This window comes from Trachemys scripta, chromosome 4 (genome assembly GCF_013100865.1).
Source record: "Trachemys scripta elegans isolate TJP31775 chromosome 4, CAS_Tse_1.0, whole genome shotgun sequence".
NCBI lineage: Eukaryota > Metazoa > Chordata > Testudines > Emydidae > Trachemys > Trachemys scripta.
Genome location: NC_048301.1, coordinates 68,237,711 through 68,260,934, shown reverse-complemented (window position 1 = coordinate 68,260,934; position 23,224 = coordinate 68,237,711). Strand labels below are relative to the sequence as shown.

The following is a 23,224-nucleotide window of genomic DNA, read 5'->3' as shown; positions in this document are numbered from 1 at the left end:
TCCACAGCTTCCAGATAGGTTAGTTTGATTTGATTCTATTTGATAGGCTTCCCATCCCATCCCATCCTCATTGCATAGTATCTGAATGCAATTAAGCAAAGTGACTAACATCTGTCATGTGTGGTTCATTCTCCCTCTCACCCTTTCCCCTGGAGGAGAATTGTGGGTGGAGCATGGTGTTTTATTTTGTGTTTTAAATGTACACTTTTCTCTGTTCTTGTTAGAGAAATGCTTCTTCCACTTGGTGCAGAAGGTGATGAGGTTTGTGAAGGTCCTTAGTTCCTGTATGAGTTGTTCCACAGTCTTGGACTGGCCCCCCGGAAAGCTCTGTCTCCTGCACAGATGAGCTTTACCGTTATGGTAGAAAGTTCTGCTATGCCCGAGAAGCAGAGGAACATTCACATTCTTACAGCCTGTCTACAGAGGGCTATTTTTTTTTTTAAATACAGGATTGGGGACTTTAAAATAATAGTACTAGCCTAGTACCTCTGGGACTCTCCTCCTCAGACCCTCTGTTAAAATGTAGTCCCTAATAAAATGAGAATGGGTCTTAGAATTTCAGACAGTCTCACCCTTCCCAAGCTTTAAGACTGAATCCTCACAAAAGCATCACATACAGCGTGTCACATTTGCCAGCTCCATGAACTGAGCTAAGCCTAGAAACTGTATCACATCTCGCCTCCCAGAGAGACTGTCCCCCAGGTCAGGGGTGAAATCTTTGGCAGAGCAAGCAGAAGGAAACTCGCTTCAGAGCTGCATGCGCCACATCTGGCCTTGTGGATAAATAGGATGTGGCTTCTCAATAGTGCCAATTGTCTGACATACAGGAGCACAAATATTCACTCACCTGACCTTCTACCTACACCCCACTGTCCCTCTCATCATTTTTTAAAATGTGTACTGATCACTGGAAGAGGGGTAAGTGAGCATATCCACTTGGTTACCATAGCAAATCCAGGAGAAAATAGACCAAAGGGACTGCCAAAATATTACAAATGTGTGATGTTCTCTGATAGCTGCACAGACAGTCCTTTTTATCCACTAACCTTTGTTTGCCCAGTCATCTAAAACAGACTGAGAGTATAATAAGCCCAGCTCTGAGCAAACTCTCTCTAACCAAATGTTGATTTTTCCTTAAAAAAAAAAAAAAAAAAAAAGTGTCTGTTTTGGTGGCATGGTTGTGAGGGTTTTCTGTTTTTAAAGAAAAATCAACATTTGATCAGAGCTGGGACTATTTCAAAAGCACCAGTTTTGGGGGTACAGATGAGAATGACAAAATACAATATTTCAAAAGCATTTTTCAAGCCAGAACTTTTCATACAACCTGTGTGTTCTTTCCTCAGTATTGTGACAAACCCCACAAAAACACACCTTTCTTGTGAAATGGGTACTTATCTCACCCTTAACCAACAGCCCCCTCTCTCCTCCCCACCCCCCACCCCATGTCACCCTCTGCCTCTGAACAAAGTATAACAGAACTCTGTGGATCTAAGCTGAGGTAATACACACTGACCCTCCTCTTCTGCTTGAATCCTCAGAAGTCCCTTTTGGACATTCTGTTATTGTTCCCACACCCAGCCCACAGGGCACCCAGTCTGAGTCACTGCAGCCCCACAGGCTGAATCTGCAGCTACTCATGTAGGTAACTGCTGCTCATCTGCTGTAAAGGTTGGAGAATTGAGCCTTTATCCAGGTTCTCCCTTTATACTGCGAATGCTCCCACCTGCAAGGGTAGTGAGTGGCAGTGAAGTATTTGGTAAGGTGGCTTCCTCTGAGCTGTGCTGCCTTGGGTGCTGGAAGAGCAGTGTGGAAGTTCAGGGCCTCCTGCCTCTGGCAGCAGCCCTGAAAGCCTCAGGATTAAGGGCTTAAACCCTCTGCTATTTCAGCAGTAGTGGAAACTTCAGGAGAAGGGTGTGTCAGAAATTCTGCAGGTTCCCAGCCCTTACAAGGGAATCGCCCATGGAAAGGCATGTCAGGTCCAGGGTTACCTTTTGCTACATCTGACATGGGTGCAATTTACAGAAATATGTCAACAGAAATTGATTTAGCGTACTGTTGCTTGCAAGCACTCTCTGCCGTGATCCCTGCACATCCGCCAATCTAAAAAAATCTTTCTCTTCAGTACATAGACACGCCCAATATATAATACAGGGCTTTGGAGCTGTGCTCCGGCTCTGCTCCAGCTCCAGGCAAAACTTGCAGCTCCACTGCTTCGGAGCTGCTCCGCGCTCCAGCTCTGGGCTCCGCTCCAAAGCCCTGATAGAAAATATTTATATTCTGGTAGCACCAAAAGGCCCCAAAATCAGGATTTGGGCCCTGTTGTGCTGAGTGCTGTACAAACGCAGATCTAAAGAAATAACAAGTATGTGTATAAAATGTTGCAGAATGGGCTGTAGTGAAAGTAGGTGGGTTTGAAGGCCTAGCATCCTCTCCAGTGTCTCTTTAAATGCTGCATTAGTTCATTAATATTGTATATACACAAATCATGCACATACAGATTCTGAAATACACTCCATGACTTTCCTCACATTTATTGTACATACAACAGAGGAGTCAGAAGGATGTTTTCACCCATGAAAAGATACTACGTTTTATCTAAGTGTATATTTAAAAAATTAAAATACAGTTCAAAGGTCTGGAAAATATACTCTCATATCAAAGATTTTAGTAGCAGGAGCTTGACTGGACCCCTCAGTTTGAGTTCCTTTGAATGTACTGTATTTCCCCCCCCAAAAAAAAATTATTTAAGGTTGGTAAACCACTGTGCAGAACAAAATGTGAACAAATAGCAGTTGAATATATTTGAAAGTAATTTTGAGTGTGACTTTTCAGTGGCCCTTGAGTCTTTAATAGCTTGGAAGCTCTGCACTAGCTTTCCGTGTAGCAGCATCCTGTGTGGACCCTGCTGCAGTGCAGTGAAATTCCCAGAGTGCAGCTTAACACTGCTTCAGCACAATGAAACTCCTGAGTGCAGCTTAACACTGCTATAGCTCGGTGAAGGTCCCAGGACTTTGTGTGCTGTAGCAGTGTCCACCTGGTGAGTTTCTGCACAGCAAGCTAGTGCACTGTAGAGTCGCACCCTAGTTTGCTGTGCAGTAACTTGCTGTGTAGACAAACTCTGCGAGTCAAGCTTGGGTCACTCACCCAGAACCCCAAGATAACGTTTCCGTGTAGCACATAGTTTCATGCTTCTGTGTTATAAAAATAGTTAGAATGTTAGTTTGAAATGTCTGTCTATATTGCATAGCCACAGACATAATCTTAGTGTTGCTAGTCCATCACAGAACTGGATGTCAGATCTCACAAGCTAAGTAGGTTGTCAGACTGGTTGAGTACTTGTTTGGGAGCCCTTCATGGAAAATCCAATATATTGCAGGAAAAGGTGTTGGTTATTCAGTAAATGGTGGCACTCTTCCCTCTGAATCTGTACTGAACCCATAACCCAGTGATATTAAGGGGCACTGTGATGCTGGAGAAGAAGTTTTCTCTAGTGAGCCATAAAACCAAGGTCATGATCACTTCTGACACTGTTTACAAGGGTAGAAGTGTTAGCCCTCACACTCTAGCCCAGTTCCAGCTTGGGCAGTTGTGTTCCATCTCCTATTAGGCTAGCAGTTCAAATAGACCTGGTACTCTTACTTTCTTGTCCTCAAATATTGAGTAGTGGCTCTATTTCATTGGGGGGGGTGGGGTGTTACCATTGACTTTAATGGGGAGAGAGTTAGACCAACACTGAGTATCTTTGAAAAATCCCACACAGAACATCTATATACTTACACATACAGTAGTTTGTTCAGTCAGCAAAGTTTGTAAAGCACTTTGTACGGCATATATAAATGTCTAAAAATTTCAATAGAGAAGCAGACAACATAAAAAGTCATTTTATGACAGTGATCATGGATATATATGTGATCATTGTCATAAGGTGACTTATGCTGTCTGCTGCTCTGTAGGAATTTTCAGAAACTATACAGCATAATAAATGATGGGTGAGCTCTTTTATGATATCTATCTTCTTGTGGAAATGACAGAGAACTCATGTCTGGCATAAGAGGTCATTTAACATGTTATATATATCTTACATGTTTATCTCCCACGGTTCTTGCAGAGAACTTAAATTGTTTTAGACAACAGATGTGGAACATTTAAAAATACTTGGAATGTGTGGGAATATACCGGGGAGCCACCTGTCCTGAAATTTGAAAGACAGATCCAATTTGCGAATGTTGGTCCCCGCATCAGCATGAGTAAAACAAAGACACACACAGACACAACCAAAATAAAACAATGAGAGCTATCTGATGAAGTGGGCATTCACCCACGAAAGCTTATGCTCCAATACTTCTGTTAGTCTTAAAGGTGCCACAGGACCCTCTGTTGCTTTTTACTTTTAATGTTTCACTGTTTTTACCAAATAACATCTATTCAGAGTCGCACATTAATAACTGATTAGTCTGTCACTTCTAGCAAAGTGAATGTAGCACTGTGCAGCTATCCTGTAGAAGAACATAATTTAAACAATAATTTGGATTTCTATGGTGCTGTACAACCAAGGATCTCAAAGTGCTTTATATACTTTATTGAAGTATCCCTTTCCACACCCCTTTAATGTATAGTAAATATAACTCCCATTTCACAGATGGAGAGACAGGATAAGTGATTTGTGCAGCACTTGCAATCCTTTGCTGTGACATTTGGTATGTGATCGCCCACAATTTCTCTATTATCTTTTCCCTTTATTTATTATTGCAAAGAAAGAAATTTAAATTGGGATGATGCTTGCTTACTTCCCTGCCTCAAGAGTGAATCATGAGGATTTATTGGTTAATATTTATACACTGCTCTGAAAAATATCAGGTGTTATATAAATTAGAGAGAAGTTCATATTAGAAATGCAGATTCACCCTACATCCCCCTCAAACTTCGGGTAAGTTCAAGTCTGCATATGGATTTAAACTTTATGGCTTAGGCCTGTCTCTGAATTTTTGGTGTGGATGGGAGCTGAATTTCCTAGCTCAGGTCACTCTCTAATATTAAATGCACAGTGTCATTAAATGAAAGCAACTGCTAGTGCAATATTGTAATTAAGAATTGCCACATACAAAGGACAGGACATTATTAGCTATGTTTCCCACAGTGAGTGTAACTCTCTCTGCTTTTATATATGATGGTGCAATTGCTGAGTGCTATGAAAGCAAATTCCACTCGCTGGGCAAGAGATGCAGTTACACTTAGTGTGGGAGCCACCACTTGAAATTTCCCAGCATTTTTGCATGCAAGACTTAAGCATTAACATTATTGCTTTGCACTTAAATATTTATAAAGTTGCTGTGAATTAGCTGGAGGGGAGGGCCTTGTGATTAAAGGAAGCAGGTTTCATTGAGCAAGACAAGTTCTGATCTGTCCTTTTTTTCACCTCGAATCAGGGCAAAGACCAGCAGCTTGAGGCTGACCTCTCCAAAAAACCTTGCTCTGAAAAGGAAGATGAGAAAAGCTGGAAATGTTCCTTCTAATGCTCTGCACTGGAGCCAGGAAAAGGCAGCTGTTTCTAGCCCTTCTGGGGTTTTTTGTTTGTTTTTTGTTTCTTGGGGGTTTTTTTTCCTTGTAGCTGAAACCTGGGCTTGTTGCCATATCTGTTTGTCTGTCTCCCTCTCTCTCGTGTTGTTTTTCTCAGGGCGCTTCAGAGGCCAGTTGCCCATAGCAAGTTGCTGGGAACAGAGGTTGTTCCTTGTATCGTCTTAACTCTCCATGCCAGAGTGTTCATGCTTGAATGGGAAACAGCAAGATCTGTCAATATAGCCCTTTTCTTCAGAGCTTTGAGGCTGCATTCTCTATGGCCATCTGTTCCCTTTCACCCCTTTGGACAATGTTGCTATTTGAAACCAGCAATTCTTCACTCCCTGGCTCTCTCTTGCTCTCTCTGCCCCCTCCCCTCTTCTGTTTGGGGAAAAAAAGTGTTTCTGGCTCAGACTGAAGCCTCTTGGGGCTTCAGCCCTCCTATGATTCAAGTTTTAAAAGTGACATTTCGTAACTTTTTATTTCACTGACTTTTAAAAAATGTAATACACCTCAGGAGAGTGTTCAGTGCAGTCAAATGAGCAGTTTGGGTTCATATTGAGATGAACTGCTCTCTTCCGGGCAGCCATGGATCTTTCTTTAGTGTATGCTGCAGAGTGCAGTTAAATACTTGCCATGCCCTGGGATATTTTGCATTATAACAGGAATGGAAATTAAGGCCGTATCAATGCTTCCATTCTAGCTCTCCGTGCTCAGTCAGTGAAACACTCACCTTTTCAGGTTGAAAATTTCCAGGCTTAGGCTCTGTCCAAAGATGAATTGATTTGGTAGGTTTGAGATAAAAGTGATTCATCTCTTTTTGAGAATGACTGTTGTTATAATGCCTAGTGCCCCCTACCAAGAGCAAGACTCCATTGTGCTAGGCGCTGTACAAAGAGATAGTCAGAGACCACCCCTGCACCGACCAGCTTACAGTCTATACAAACAAGACAGAATGGGAAAAGGCAGTACTATCATCCCCATTTTATAGATGGAGACCTAAGTCACAGAGAGATGAAGTGACTTGCTCAAGTTCTCCTGGCAAGTCTGTGATAGGAATTGAGTCCAGAACCCCTTAGTCCCAGTCTATCTTAACTACAAGGCCATCCTTCTTCATCTTTCTTTTGAAAAAATACACATTCTGCTTTGTAAATGAGTGAATTAAGACCCATGAGTCATTACAGTCTGTTCATATGTAATATATTTTGCAGTGTTTTCTTACTAATCTTGTAAAGTGTGCAGCTAAAGGAGGCCATATATGTGTGACTACATAACTGTGCAATAAAAAATTGAGTTAGGGTGCTCAGTGAATGAGACAAAGTTCTGCAGGGACCCATTGCATCCCTTTAATGTGTATCCCATAAGATACAAACTGCCCAGCTGACCAGATTTGCAGGTTCCTTCCTTCAGACCTCATACAATGCATGGGATAGGGCATTAATGTAATGCCTAAACAAATAGTTCTGCATTTTGAATTTTTTCTATCATTTTTTTAAACCTAGGACATTCTGTCAAAAATTGTGTTGAGAATATTTATGTTCAGGGTTAAATAGTCAAAAGATAGTAAATTCTACAGTTAAGGCTGATGTTACTTTTTTTTAGAAATAAAGACTATCATTCTGCATACACACAAGGGACATATTTAAGATTACACATGTAACCTTACCTTTAATGATTCCTAATTTTTAAGTTCTTAATTGTGCAACCATAACATTCTCTTAATATAGTTTTTGTGATGGATATTATTGAAAGATTCCAAATTCCAAGGTGAAGACCTCCTAATTTACAAGCATACTACTCTGGACCCAAAATGTCTGCCTTACTCCTGCCTTCGGGTTGCGGACTGGAGAGAAACTCCAGGTCCAATCAACCCTTATTTTGGGAAGAGTTTGGATCTTGTAGTTCTGAAAACATTTAGAGCTGCACTTTCAGAGGTGTGTGAGAGGTCATAATGCAAAAAGAGGCACTTTGCCTGCTTTGCATAGAGAACTGCACATCTTTCCTGTGCAATTTATGGTTGTCTTTTAAAATAATTGAGCCTTTGTTGTCAAGAGTAGTGTTGTGTTTTATTAGAGAATGTTTCAACTTAGGCTATCAGAAATTGTTGCTCATTGAGATTTGAAAATAATTACAAAGGTAGAATGGTGCTGAAATATTCCCAAATTTGGGGTGAATGGCTGATTTAAATTGCAAGTTTCAACTCCAGCTCAGTTAACAATAATCAGAAATTGTACTAGCTGATGCCTTTTTGTTAGCCTATATTAAATGAGTTGAGGAAGTCTCAATCTGCTCCCAAGGAGACAGATGGCCTTGTCAGAAACACCCTTATCACAGTTGGCACTAATTGGTCCTCTTGTAGGGCATCTTGACAGAGAAGCCAAGGATTCAACGTACAATGGAGACTTGACTCCACTCACAGCCTTTCTTATGAAACTTGAGTTTCAATGGCAGATTGGTGCATGGGAAGTTTGCACCGCCACTGCCTGCGCTGTATTAGTTCTGTGGATAAACGGAGGACTTTCGATTCTAGGGCTCCCAATCAACCGCCTTTTCACCAGAATATAATTCATGAAAAAATATAAATCTAGGAGTTATCGTAAGTCCTACACTGTGGCTTCATGAGATGCCCATGGAGTAGTGAGCAGCATCCTGTAGGACTCCTTAAGGTTATGCCATTTCAAAATTTCTCTCTCCCTCTTCTCTGCATTCCCCCCAGGCGAGTTTTTTGTTTTGACCATCCCTCCTCCTTTCCCACTTTACTGGGACAATAGACACATAGGCTTCCAAACTTCAAGCTGCTTTTTTTCCTTGTCAGGGAGGAGAGTTGCAGCAGGCTCTTTTGGTTTTAGCTTGGGAAGTTTAGAAGAGGGGCATCCAGATGACAGGTAAGCACTAGGAGAGGTTGACACAGTTGAGCAGCTGAGATTAACCAGCATGGAAAAATCAAATGCTGTACACTGTGGTTCTTCAGGACAGTGTGCCAGGGAGCTTGCAGTTGTCTTGACAGAGCAGTACTAAATCTCCCTTCTTTATTCTAGCTTTAAGGGACATGAACACATTAATTCTAGCTTTCTATGCCCTCACCCCTATATGCACTGTGATTATTATCATGATCTGTCCACTTCTGTCGGGGGAGGGGGAGGTTTAAAAAAAACAGCATTAATTTGTTGTATGATTGATTAGATGATAATTAAAAGCATTCTCCAGTTCACAGGGCCTTAGTATTGTCAAATGCCCTGCTTGGACAAGGATCATTTTGGACCTGTGTGCCCAAGGTATGTGTAGCCAAGACAAAATTCTGACTCTTTTTCTGAAGAGTGTGCACAATTGGGAAATGCTTTTGCTGTTGGAATGATTTGCTATTGGAAAAACAGGGTTAAATGATGGGACAGGAGAGGGGGTTTGTTTTTTAGGGGTCAGGATGATGTCAGGAAGATCTGGGCAGCAACAAAGGAAAGGAAGGAGAAAGTTACAGTGTAGGAGGGTCAGCAGTGGTCATTGAGGAGATAATGTTGTAAATCAGTGGAATATTAGAAAAAAAGAGCGAGAATTTCTCAAGCCTATTCATAGAAAGGCCAGGAGGGAGGGTGAGTTAGCGTGTAAACAGTTTATCCTTGGTTATAGGGAGGAACCCATCGGTGACCACTCTACTGTGTCCTCTTGTATTCACCCTCACCACATCACCTACCCAAGTACTTCTGATTGCAAGTGATGGGAGTATTGGAGTGCTGGAAGCTGATCAGTTTGTGATTTATTGCCAAACTACAGAAGCAAAAGGTTTGAAGTGATTAAAAGAAACCATCGGCTCCCTGGTATCATGACTCTCTGCACTCCCCTGATCTGGGCCTGTTTCAGGTGCTGTAAACCACCAGCTGTCTTTCCTCCTCCACTGAGCTCCTCAGAGCTGACCGTTTTGTTCGGGGCTGGTGGATTGTCTGGCAAGAAGTCAGACAAGCTGGATTCTCTTGTTTCTTAACTTCAATTCCATTTTTAAGTCAGCAGACAGGAGCCTCAGTACTGGCTTGATCATTCGCTCTTTCACTGACTTTCAAAACAAAATGGAATCAACATGAACCCATTGATGCCAGGAGCTGAGATTCCCTAATTCAAAACATATTGATGATAATGGACATGCTGGCCAGCATTGAGAAGCATGAAATTAACAACAAAACGGCATTTATCTTATTCTCTGGAAGACCCATCCCATATCCTGATACTGAATGGAGGTCCCAACTTATTTCTAAAGATCCTCGGATGTCTTACAGAAAATATTGAAATATATGCTACTCATAAACAATTCTGCAGGCCTATCACTTATTTTTGTTTCTCTTCCCTTGTTCTTTACAGAGGATTATGACTTTAGGTGGGCAAGAGCAGACAGAGTCTTAAACCTCAGTTGAGGGCAATGTCTACACTATGAGCTAGGGGTGTGAAAAGGGTAGTTTTTTTTATAGCTGTGTCTGTGATTTATGCTTACAGGGCTGGCATGTGAGTTTGTCGGTCTTTGCCTCCCACCCACTGCCTATTAGTTCTGTGTGGACTGGCAGAGGAGAGTATGTCACATAAAGGGTACGGAATGCACCTTAGCAAGCCAACTCACAGAATGAGATCATCACTACTGGACGGCAAGGCAGTCAAGCTCCTGTCCTGACTAATGAACATACTGCAAAGGAAAGAGCTTAAAATGGCAGAGGACGGGGAGTGGGCGGTAGAAGGGCACTGTGGTTAGTGACTTCATATAGAAGCTTGTCCTGTGGCTTTTTATTGGGTAATGGGTTTTTCCACCGTTAGATATTTTTATACCTATACTTTTTGAATAGGGTCAAGCTGGGGGGAGGCGGGGGAAATAGCTTCTTCTGGTGTCATTAGAGACCTACACAAAAAAGCCAGGCTAAGTAAAGTACAGGTGAAGAGCAGTGGTCTTTTTATGCTCTGCCAGTGAACCACAGCTCCTGCCTGAGAAACCCACACTGTCTGAGCACAGAGGGAAAATACTTTCATTCTTATTTAAGAACGTGCCCTTTTTGTTGACCTCAGAATATTAATTCATTTATAAATATTTTCTCTGTGCTTTTCAAAGTTGTTATTGTTGGTGAACATGCTGTTGCTGAAAGATGACAGAGTTGACTTCTTTGGAGACCATTTTCCTCTGTTTACTTCAGTGTGATGTGTATAGACCCCTTGCCATGTGTGGTGGGGAAATATTTTAAACCCAGTTGCTGAGGGTTTGGCTTCATGCAGAGAATGCAGAGGACCCTGGCAATGGAGTTGGTCACAGCTGATGGGGATTCTCCCTTCAGGAAGCATAAGAACTTGCATAAAAATTGGGGAAGGGTAGAATACAGTTGCTCTGAGAAGTTGAACTGACAAGGGACAGATTATCTTTAATTCAAGAGTACACTTAGACTCTGGCTGCAGGGAACCTTAAAGATTCAGCATTTAAAGATTCTGGCTGCAAGAAGCCTTATTTCTTTGTTTAGAAAACATTAGCTCTAGTACTTCTAAAACATTTCCATAACATGGGCCAGTGCTTGAGACTGATGGCCTTTCATGGCTACCTTCCCCTCCAACCTTCCCTGCAACAATCATATTTCTTGGTCACATAAAAAAAAGTTCCAACATTATGGCTCCCTCCCCATTAAGGGTGAAGGGGGACCCTGTGAGTCTATCTATGCTAGCCTTTCACTGGGGCCAGGCATGAGGGAGCAACCTCTGATTAGGTGCATGGCTGTATTCCTACCACCAGCAGCACAGAAAAATGAGAGGGTGATTTCACAAACCACGCCAAGTTACACCAGTCTGCAGCATATATCTGTTGTATAGGGAAGTGAGAGATGCTTGTGGGTTTTTTTTGTTTTGTTTTGTTTAGTTGATAGAAAAAGCAAAACTCCTAAATACATCTTGGGCTTGGGTTATAACTAGCACCAGATGTCATTGCATGAAGTCTGATACATGCACAACTGACACTTTGTAGGACAACAAAGCCTCATCTTATTTCAGCTGTGCATGCCTCGTCTTCTTGCTGGAAGCAGCATTTTGGATTGCACTTTGAATTTATTCCTTTGTTTAATTTTTCCTCTGGCTGTGGAAAGCCATTAACTTTGTGTTTGATTTTAGCCACAAAAGGCTTTGTTTTCACTTGTGGCCGCAGGTAAGTGTGACCCCAGACAGTTTTTTTATGGACAGAAATTGGCCTACCATGCACTTGCACTCCAGAACAGTTACAGTCCCTTGTCAATGTGCCTTACTCCTAACCCAGAGGGACCATTTTTTGTGGAGGAGAAAATAGAACATTCTTTATTCTCGTTCAGTCCTTGGCCTTCTTGTTGATGTTGCCAACAAGGTAGTCAGTTAGTACCAGTTGCCATTGGAATTTTGTGATGTGGACTGACACTTCCAACTCATTTCATATACGTTACTGAACAACCAATAGACAGGAACTCGATCTGGATTGGAATCAGTAACCTAGAGTCAAAACGGCAACCTATGTTCTATTACCTGACTCTCGTCTGTGAGCTTGATGGTGTCTTTGAGCCCAGCTGCAGGGTGATCTGGTACAAAAAATCTCCAGATATGAAACTACTGGAGATGGGAGGGAGAGGTAGAGAATGCAGGGAAGGGATGTTTCTATGAACATAGTAACATTTGTTCATCTCCTTTCATGAGCTCATTAATAATCAAATAGCTTTTGAGATAATAGAAAAGATAAGAATTTTTTAACAGTGCATTTCAATTTTAATCCATTTTTCTTCCATTTCCTCTTTCCTGCCTCTGAAACATCTGCTGTCTTCTGGTATTTGGTACAGGGAGGAGGGAAAGAATATCTATTCTCACCATCCTTGAACTTTCCTGCAAGGCTGGCTCTGTTTCCTGCCTCAACTCAGCTCCTCACTTGCTAGTTTTTCTTCCTGTTTGTTGCCTAATATATAAGTCTGCGGCAGACCTACAGTATCTCTTTAAAATGGAAACCTTTTCTGCAAAGCATTCCTTTTCACCCTGTAAAAGTTCTGCACTGTAAATTTCCTCCAGCTTTAATAACCACTTTGCACCAGAGTCATAAATTTGAATAACTTAATGGAAGAAGATTTGTCGGAAAGTGGGTCACACAAACAGTCTTCTTCCTGACAGGTGCTGACACAGCCTGGTACAACGGGCTTTTTCCTTTAAAAAATGAAGAGGCTACAGCAATTAACTTGCCTGCCTTCTTTTAAACTGCCGTGAACCTTGTCCTGCCCTCCTTGCACCTTCAGAACTCCTGTTGGCATCAGTGGGAGTTTTGAGTCTGCAAGGAATGCAGGATCCGGGAGAGTAATGGTGTGTTTTCTCCTCTACTCAGACACTAGACATTTAACTATTTCATTGCCCAGCCCAGCCTTCCTGTCTACATTGAAATGTCAAGATGTTCTGTCACATAAGAGCTAATATCAGAGGCACAGAACTTTGGAGAGTTCATCTCTGAACTTCATGGGTAGCCCCTTTCACTCTAACAGGCCAATCCAAAACCCACGTGTGACTGCTGCCTTAACTTTGTGATCCTTGCCCATTTCAGCTGTGATTTTTTAAAAAAGAGGACAATACAGTTTGGATGCAGGCCTCCACCTTATGCCACATGGCTATGAGTGGTCTGGAAAATCTTAAGGCTCCCTCTTTGTTCTCTCATTCTCATCAGGTCTGTTCTAATAATAATGTAATACATTTTGGCCTAATATAGAGTGTTCTGTCCAATGATGTCGAGTCTAAGCACTTTGCAAACCTTAATGAATTGCAGTAAATAACTTGCTCAGTGTCACCAAAAGGGTCAATGAGTGGCATAGCTGGGTATCGAACTCAGACCTCCTTGGCCGTGGCTCCAAACATTAGACCATATTCCATCATGCAGCTGGTAGACTGTATTGGAGAGGTAGAAAGAGACGGTATTATTGTCAGCACATTCGCCTTTTCACTACAGATTGGTTAGACTAACCAAACAGCATTCCTGACACTGCAACTTCCCATTTGCTGTTACTGCTGCTGCCTCTGGAGGTATTTATCTATGTGAAAGCTTGACATGTATCAGCCTAAAGAAGAGTGATCCTCAGAGCAGGATAGTGCTACTGTGGACTGTCTGTTCTGGGAAAGTGCTTGGGAATGGGAATAAGATGTAGTGTTTGGATACAATGAGAGAAGTAATTCAGAGTAGCACAGAGTACAAGCTCATACTTAACTACTGCCTTTGATAAGAAATCTTATAAATGTCATGTGTGGTTTCAAATGTTTTAGAGCCTGATTCAAAACCCCTGATGTCTATAGAATATTAACTTATGCCATTGATTTACATGGGCCATGGATTAGCTAGGATGGACTCCATATCCTTTTGGCTCAAAATGTGGTTAGTGCACAACAAACTTTATATATTTACCATCATTTGCAAGTTACCAAACTTACAGGCAACCTTACAAGTTACTGGCAATTACTCTTAATTAATACTTTTCTAGTGGCCTCACCACTTTTTCCAAAGCACAAGTTCTAAGTTAAAAAAACAACAACCCAACAACAACATTTCTGTCCCATATAGTTGTGAAGAAAGCCTTTCACATGTGAAAGTGCTGATGGCTCTGGTCCTGAGTCTGCAGACAGCCTGAAACAGTAGTTCTAGTTGAGGTATAAACTTCCCTTTTCACCTCAGTGAGGTATTAATTCAAAACCCTACTGGTTACAAATTCAATGTCCACATTAACTATTTCACTGTTGATTGTTTTAACAGAAACATCCAGCTATTCCGGAGCACGGCAGGGGAGGGCGCCGAGCCCGGCCGCGGGCCGCTCTCCCCGACCGGCCAGAGTGCTGGGGGGAGGGCGGCGAGCCCGCCGCGGCTCCGCTGGCGGCTGGAGCCCCAGGAGGAGGGCGGTGAGCCTGGCCGGGGCTCCGCTCTCCCTGGCGGCCAGAGCGCGGGGGGGAAGGGCAGCGAGCCCGGGGCTCCGCTCTTCCCAGTGGCCAGAGCGCCGGGAGGAGGGCGGCGAGCCCGGCCGGGGCTCTGCTCTCCCCACGGCAGCCAGAGCGCCGGGGAGGGTGGCGAGCCCACTGTGGCTCCGCTCTCCCCGGAGCCGGAGCGCCGCACCGCGCCACCCCCATCCAGTTGCCTCTCCAAGCACAAGCTTGGTGGGCTGGTGCCTGGAGCCGGCCACGGTTATACTCTCTTGGACTATCTCAAAAATTCACCTCTCTACTCATACATCAGTCTCTTCCTACCCACTTTAATCATTTTTGTTGCATTTCTCTGAATTCTCTCCAGTTTGTCCCTTTTTGATTTGTTGAGGTACCACTTGGAGTAAAAACAGATCAACCATCTATCTCTCCATCTTGTATAGAGCATGTGGTATTCAAAAGAAAAAGAGCTGGGGCTTCTGCCAGCATTATAGATGGATCAGTCTCCTATTTCAGAATTAGAAAAATCAAGTGAAATAGTAGGTTAGCAAACCAGGTCACACTGCATTATTAGAAATGCCTTCCCCTGTGTCATCATAGCTGACCAGCACAGATTTTGCTGAACGCATTTTCCCAAAGGCATGTACAGAGTTCACACAAATGAGAAGATTCCCCAAAATCTAACTTCCAGTAAAGGGTGGTGGGGGGGCAGTTTCATCTCTGATGTAACTCCATTGACTTCATTAGTATTACTGGTATCTCAGGCAGGAGTTGGCTCAGTTTTTGGAGACATCTGACATTAACTCGAGTTTTACAGAATCTCTGAGATTTCTAGTAGTGTGGGGTAGAGTTTAATTTTGAGATCAGAGGCATGACTGCTATCTTTTCTGGCTCCACAGTTATGCCCCATAAACCTCCTCCTTCATGATTCCTTTTAATAACTTCTTTTCCTGGCCCGCTCCCTTGTCTCCAGACCTGCAGAAGTCGGGACTGCATGGAAGCAATAGGCTTAAAGAGAAAAGTGGGTGGAGGGGATGACCAAGAGAATGAGCATGGTTCAGTTCTGACGAACACATAATAAACAGAATTTTGGGTCTCGATATTAGTCTAAAATTTCTTTCCCAATACCTGAAAGTCTGTCAGTGCTTCTCCTGAATGGTGCAACACCAGGTACTTAGAAAAGCATAGTAATATGCATTGGAAATTAGACTCTGCTTTGCAATGTAATGATAGCCCATAGTAGTACTTTGCGAGAGGAGGACTTACACCAGGCCTATGCCTACAAGGCAGGGAATGCTTAAGAAATAGTGGAGAGTTCCTGCAATTGAAAATGTAAGCCAAATATTCATATGAATGCTTAGTTTGTGGAATGAGCTGAGACGCATGACAAAGATTCTTCAGTGAAACACATCCTTGGTGCAGGCATGACACGTTGGACTCAGACGTTGTATTGTTTTTAGTTTCAGGAGCCTCTGGGAGCAAGGACAGGGAACCTGGCTATGTGACAGCAGCACTGGGGAACACATGGAGTCACAGCGTCAACACCAGGCTCATACTACAGTATCATGACTTGCACACAAGACAGGTGAGGAACTTATCAGGAAAAAACAGTAAAAATTGAGAGCCCAGAGCCTCATAACCTGTGCTTTAGGGGATGGGCTCGCTGTGAGTTCTGGCCCCGTTGGCTCAGAGAGGACTCTGTGAGAATGCTGGCCCCTTGTGCTTGGGGTTATGGTTTATGGAGTGCATTGGTACCCTGTTCTTTTGGATGAGGGCCATTCCTTGAGTGCTCTGATACCCTGTGTTCTGGAGCAGTGATGGCGTTTTCTGAGTGACTTGGTACCTGATGTTCTGGAGATGGAGGGTTGTCCTTTGAGAACCTTCCCACTCAGTGATCTTTGGGGCAGTCCTCCATGTGCCCTGCACTCTGTATACTATCTGATTTTCTACAAGTCTTGAGCAAAATATCTGTTGTGAGTATTCATATAGAAACTCTTAAAATTTTTGCAGCTATTTGCAAGTGAAATTTTTCTGTCTCCACCTGCAGTAATAGCTTTTAACTGCAAACATGGTGAAAATTTTCCAGGAGCATTTTAGCAATAGCGAGAGAACTCACCATTTTCGCTGAGAAATGTTATGATGTGCAGTGAAGTGTGGTAGAATTTTACTTGCAGTGAAAAATTGGGATTCAAGACTTAATATGTTTGCTTTTTGAGAGGCCAGCACAACTCATGATGTAATTTATTCCCTTGGGGTGTCTATGTGGTTGGACTTTCTTGGTTTAGCATGTTTCATTATTTTGCCACTGTAACTCTTTCCAAAGATCCTGCCACTCTTTCTAATGTTACTGATTTCCTGTTCCTTAAAGTCAGGGTGTTGTCGGAAAAATGACTATGTAAAACTTGCACCTTCTTATTTCTCATATTTGCTCCCTATGTGTCTGCCATTCAGAGCTTCTGATTTTACTGCCACAAACCAATCGTTCCTTCTGCTAGCCTCCCAGGGTCCATACAGCTACAGGAGAGTGATTCTACCATGAACATAATCAGTGGAGTTCTCATTTCAGCATCTTTATTACTGGGGATGATGTACAGTGTGAGGCAGAAAGTTCAGCTGGATCCTCGTATCCCAGGTTGAATTTGTATCAAAGACAGGTAGAAAAAGAATCTTTTGACTCATAGAGTGGGCACATTTACTTTGGAGTCATTGAAAAATAAATATGGAACCCACAATGTCATTTGTACAGAAACACATTTATGAATACAGCTGCTCTTTAAGTTCTTCCTAGTTCTGCTTTACATTCTGTGCTACAGGGAGTTCTGGTCCCTCTAGACATGTTGTAAAAGGTAGAAAGAAGCCAATTGTGTCCTGAATCATTTTAAATGTGATTTGCTGGTGTGGTGGGGGGACTGGGTTTAGTGCTGCTTTATGATGTACTAAGCAGGCTAAACATTCTGCTGTTTTCACCTGAGAGAAATTCAGGATATCAAGTCAGGTCTTCCCTGACTTTTCTGGAAGACTCATGGAAATGTGTAGAAGGTGTTTCCTTAGCCCTTAATTGAATCTTTAACAAAGATCTTTTCTCCTGCATGCTTTAGTTGAATAGATGTTTAACAAAAACAAAACGTTTGAACCAGTTTGAATTGTTAAGTATAATTATTAATAATTATTATCATCAGCGTGCCAATAAGTCCCAGCCATGGATAATCACTCCCCATCTCAGTTAATTATGTGTCACCTCCTTGGTACTTATGATGTCATATTCTACTATTCCTCCAGCAAGCCCTGACAAGAACTGAATTTATGTGTAAAAAATAAAAAACATAAAAAACGACCATGAGGGGAGAGGGTCCCAGAGCCCAGGCTTCAACCCAAGCCTGAATGTCTACACTGCAACTTTATAGCCCCATGGCCCAGGCCCAGCTGATCCTGGCTGGCTGTGGGTGTGTTTTTGCAGTGTAGACATACCCAAAGAGTACAGCCTGACTTTCAGATTCCACGTAGAGCTTGCAGTTAGGAAAAATCTTGTTTCTTGTGAACTGAGCAGATTTGTTATCAATATTAGTGAGACAAAACAGGGCCGGCTCCAGGGTTTTGGCCGCCCCAAGCATCCAAAAAAAAAAAAAAAGCAAGCCGTGATCGCGATCTGCAGCGGCAATTCGGCGGGAGGTCCTTCGCTCCTAGGTGGAGTGAGGGACCGTCCACCGAATACCTGGACGTGCCGCCCCTCTCCGGGGCGGCCGCCCCAAGCACCTGCTTGACAAGCTGGTACCTGGAGCCGGCCCTGAGACAAAAATGCAATTTGTAGAGACGCTTTTCAGATTAGGACAACACATTAAGTATTGGTTTCCACTACCATCCTGGAACCATACAAATCTCGTGCTAAATGTGAGGCCACAGTATTCCTACAAGGGTTCCAGATTAAATCTTGGATTTCTGCTGCTGTAGCTGGAACAAGCTATTGGTTAGTGATATTGACAAGCATTGCTGTTTTGTTAAATCAGTTTACCTTAGCTTTAACCATGAAAGTAAGTAGTGTTATGGCGAAGGATTGAAAGTAACAGATATGATAGGGTTAGTTTGAAGAAATAACTGTTAATCCTCTTCATCACAAGTATCACTTTTTTCTTTTGCAGTTTGGAATTAGAAAGTTTTGTGAAAAAACAACAAGGAGTCCGGTGGCACTCCTTGTTTTTGTTGAGTTTTTTTGTTGTTTTTGTGGATACAGACTAACACAGCTACCCCCTGATACTTGAGAACATGTAAAGTTTTGTGAAATACCCTCAGTGCATACCGAAAGCTGTAGTCCAGTAAAAAGCAGCCCCACCACTGGGCAGACCTCCAGATAGATTACCATGGCATACCACATAATCTCCCTAAAAAGATGGAGGGCATGTGGGATTGCCAAAGTGGGACCTGGGCATCAAATAGAGGGTTTGCTACCCTGGGAAAGTGGCACGATGACCTGTGGCTGGACCCAGTTCAAAATCCCTCCTGCAAACAACAGGAGATCCTTTTTGGCATAGGAGAAAAACCCTCTTTTGGGGAAAAAGGCCTGGTTATTTATTTTAGAGCACCAACCCAGAGTAAAAATGGCTTCATAAAGGCGCTCAGATCCTCTGTTTACCTATTGAAAACAAGAGGTTTACAATACAAAGTAAGCAAACTAAAGTGCATACGGTTATAGCCCACAAAGTTGGGGGATGCTCAAGAAGTGAAAAGTAATTTTCTTTTGGCAGCCAATTTCCTAGGATACTGTCCTCTGTATAAGCGCTCTTTGAAAATTAGAGGCATCTGTCCTGCATTAGTCCCTTGAGTTCACTCAGACAAGGTTAAAACCAGCACCTGAAAGGCAGAGGACTGTATGGCCAGATTCTATCAAATCAGCAAAGGAGTGGTGTCCGTCCTAGTATGAAGCTAGCATAAGTGAGAGAGGATCCATAACTAGGACAAAGAGATTTCCTAAAGCATAATATGTGAGGGGATACCACAGCATATCAGATTGCTAGATGCTCATTCTCAGTTGGGGGATGCTCATTTCTTGGAGAAGACTCAGATATTATGTGAGTATTCATAATCCTGAATGTTCTGGGACAGGGTGACTCCAAGGCATCAGATTGGATAATGAATATTTGAGTGAAGTCAGGGAAATGAAGTACAGAATTCTGGCACAGGATCTCTTTTATTGTGGAAAAGACAGTGTCATGTTGCATGGTTCACTGGGCAGTTTGGAGCCCCCTGTGACTGGTGAGTTCTACTCAAAGAGAAGCGAGGGTGGCAAAGTAATGAAACACACGTAACAGTTTTCCTGTCTTAAAATGGACCATTCTTGCTTTTTGTGTTGAATACAGCAGCTTTCTTTAGTGCCTCATTTATCCAGGAGGAGTTGGGGTTGTGTGAAGAAATACTTCCTTTTGTCCGTTTTAAACCTGCTGCCTATTAATTTCGTTTGGTGACCCCTAGTTCCTGTGTTATGAGAAGGAGTAAATAACATTTCCTTATTTACTTTCTCCACATGTATCCCCCCCTTAGTCATCTTTTTTCCAAGTTGAAAAATCCCAGTCTTATTAATCTCTCTTCATATGGAAGCTGTTCCATACCCCTGATCATTTTTGTTGCCCTTTTCTGTACCTTTTCCAATTCCAATATATCATTTTTGAGATGGGGCAACCACATCTGCATGCAGTATTAAAGATGTGGATGTACCATGGGTTTATATAGCGGCAATATGATAATTTCTGTTTTATTATCTATACCTTTCTTAATGATTCCCAACATTGTTAGCTTTTCTGACTGCCGCTGCAGACTGAGTGGATGTTTTCAGAGAACTATCCACAGTGACTGTAAGATCTCTTTCTTGAGTGGTAACAACTAATTTAGATCCCACCGTTTTGTATGTATAGTTGGGATTATGTTTTCCAATCTGCATTACTTTGCATTTATCAACATTGAATTTCATCTGCTATTTTGTTGCCCAGTCACCCAGTTTTGTGAGGTCCCTTTGTAACTCTTTCCAGTCTACTTTGGACTTAACTATCTTGAGTAGTTTTGTATCATCAGCAAATTTTGCCTCTTTACTGTTTACCCCTTTTTCCAGATCATTTATGAATATGTTGAACAGTACTGGTCCCAGTACAGACCTTTGAGTGACACCAGTATTTATGTCTCTCAATTCTGAAAACTGACCATTTATTCCTTCCCTTTGGTTCCTATCTTAACCAGTTACTGATCCATGAGAGGACCTTCCCTCGTATCCCATGACAGCTTATTTTGCTTAAGAGCCTTTTGTGAGGGATCTTGTCAAAGGCTTTCTGAAAATCTAAGCACACTATATCCACTGGATTTCCTTTGTCCGCATGCTTGTTGATCCTCAAAGAATTCTAGTAGATTGGTGAGGTGTGATTTCCCCAACAAATCGTGTTCATCTATGTGTCTGATAATTCTGTCTTCTACTATAGTTTCAACCAATTTGCCTGGTACTGAAGTTAGGCTAACTGGCCTGTAATTGCTGTGATCACCTCTGGAGCTTTTTTTTTAAAAATTGGCATCACATTAGCTATCCTTCAGTCATCTGGTAGAGAAGATGATTTAAATTATAAGTTACATACTACAGTTAGTAGTTCCGCAATTTCACATTTGGATTCCTTCAGGACAGAAGCAATATTCCTGAGGTGGAATCTCCACTCTGTACCAAAATTAATCATGCCATCCAAGAACACAGCCACGTACTGCTAATACTAATTGAGGACTTGGTCCCTAAACTTCTGTGAAGTGTGGTGATGAAATTAAAGAGCTCTGAGGAGGGTGGCAAAGGAAGTTCTCTTTGGAATCCTTTGTGAGGGGAATTTGCCAACATCCTTTTGCTAAGTATAAAATAGCAATTTATTTGTTTTTCTCTAACCAGTCAAATAGGTCATTGACCTGGGACTAGTAGGCATCAAACAGTGAAATTCTATTCATTCTCCTGAAACCTACACAGAATCATATGGACCCATTGGGTTTGGGCCAAAAACAATGGGGTTCACTAGGGACTACCCACACACTCATAGCTTTTTTTATTGCCTTTACTTCCTGCATTGAGTCAATAGGCTCAGAGACTTATGGTCCCAAGTCCACTGGACTCTCTTCAGGAGCTAGCACCCCCATGGTTTTAAAAGGTTGACATGCTATTTTAATCACTATTAAATAGGGTCCTGGACTAGATGATGCACTGGTCTAATCTGTGTGGCAATTATTATGGTCTTGTGTTACTTTATACCACACAAGAGGGTTATGAGGCTCATCATATTTCATTAATGCCGTAAAACTCTTTGAGCTCCTCAGATGGAAGGTGCTTAGAGAAGTTCAAAGTGTTATTTTATGATGATAGTAAACCTTTTCCTGTGGTGCTCCTTGCAAAGAGGCTGTGTTTTGGATTGAGGTAGGGGTTAGGACTTTCACAGCCTAGACCAGGTGACATATTAGATGGCAGTTTTCCTGATTCAGGTAAAGTGTTCCAATTCCACAAATCCATTGTGACTCATAAAAACAAGCACAAGACTTCCCTTAATCAAAGTGATACCAGACATAACTTTCAGGGTGTCCTTGGTTACAGACCAGCTGTTCTTGTGCTGTTTGCTTAGTACTGTATGAATAGCATTCCAATCTTGTGACTATCAGAGAACCATGACCTTTGGAGATATATAATGAAAAAATGACTTTCAAAAAGTTTTGGGAGCAAGTCTTCCAAACTGTATATATGTTTTTCTACATGCAGTGTGGTTGTCGCCATGTCAGTCCCAGGATATTAGAGAGACAAGGTGGGTGAGAAGAACAGGAGTACTTGTTGCACCTTAGAGACTAACCAATTTATTTGAGCATAAGCTTTCATGGGCTACAGCCCACTTCTTCGGATGCATAGAATGGAACATATATTGAGGAGATATATATACACATACAGAGAGCATGAAAAGGTGGGAGTTGTCTTACCAACTCTGAGAGACCAATTAAGTAAGAGAAAAAAACTTTTGAAGTGATAATCAAGATAGCCCACGAAAGCTTATGCTCAAATAAATTTGTTAGTCTCTAAGGTGCCACAAGTACTCCTGTTCTTTTTGCGGATACAGACTAACACGGCTGCTACTCTGAAAGGTGGGTGAGGTAATATCTTTTATTGGACCAACTTCTGGTCAGATATTAATTGCTGCACCTTGTCTCTTTATAGGTTTGTCATTCCACCTATGACTAAGGAATGATGATTAAACATACTGCAGAACCTACAGTATTGTTATTTACAGCCACTGGAGCAAAAGTTAATTAACCCAATTCTAAGGAATTTGCTGATATGGTTCTGATAGCAAGTGAGGGGATTGAGATAAGTTAGTGTCAGGCTAGCTTTTTCTCAATAAGAAGAAGAGAAAGCAAATACATCACATTGCATTTGCACAGAGGAGAGGAAATAAGTGCTAATCACAGGGGTGCAATGTGTGATTAATACTTTTTAAAAATCTGCTTTAGTAAACTGGAGTATAATGAATATAGTGATCATATTTTCAAATGGTGTCAAATTTAGGCAGGTGTGCAAACAGTGGAGGATTATTGCCCCAAATTACAGAAGATTCTGGATATTTTAGAGAGATGGACATATTTATTGCAAGTTATGGAGTGTTGAGTTTTAATCTAAAGAAATTGGGTATATTTACTGTGAGTGGGGATCATGACCGGCACAAGTACAGTATAAACAATATAGTTGTGTATTCTAGTGTCTTCCCTATAAACTGGATCC

General features: G+C 42.1%; 1 protein-coding gene across 9 annotated transcripts in view; it reads left to right on the top strand.

The window, feature by feature from the left end:
- RAD51B (RAD51 paralog B) overlaps positions 1 to 23,224 on the top strand; it is a 599,509-nt gene that overhangs the window by 358,478 nt on the left and 217,807 nt on the right. For all 9 annotated transcript variants that reach the window (XM_034769348.1, XM_034769343.1, XM_034769351.1 and 6 more), the window contains one exon: positions 15,921 to 16,045. In XM_034769348.1, the coding sequence (XP_034625239.1) occupies positions 15,921 to 16,045 (125 nt within the window). The remainder of the gene's footprint in view (positions 1 to 15,920; positions 16,046 to 23,224) is intronic.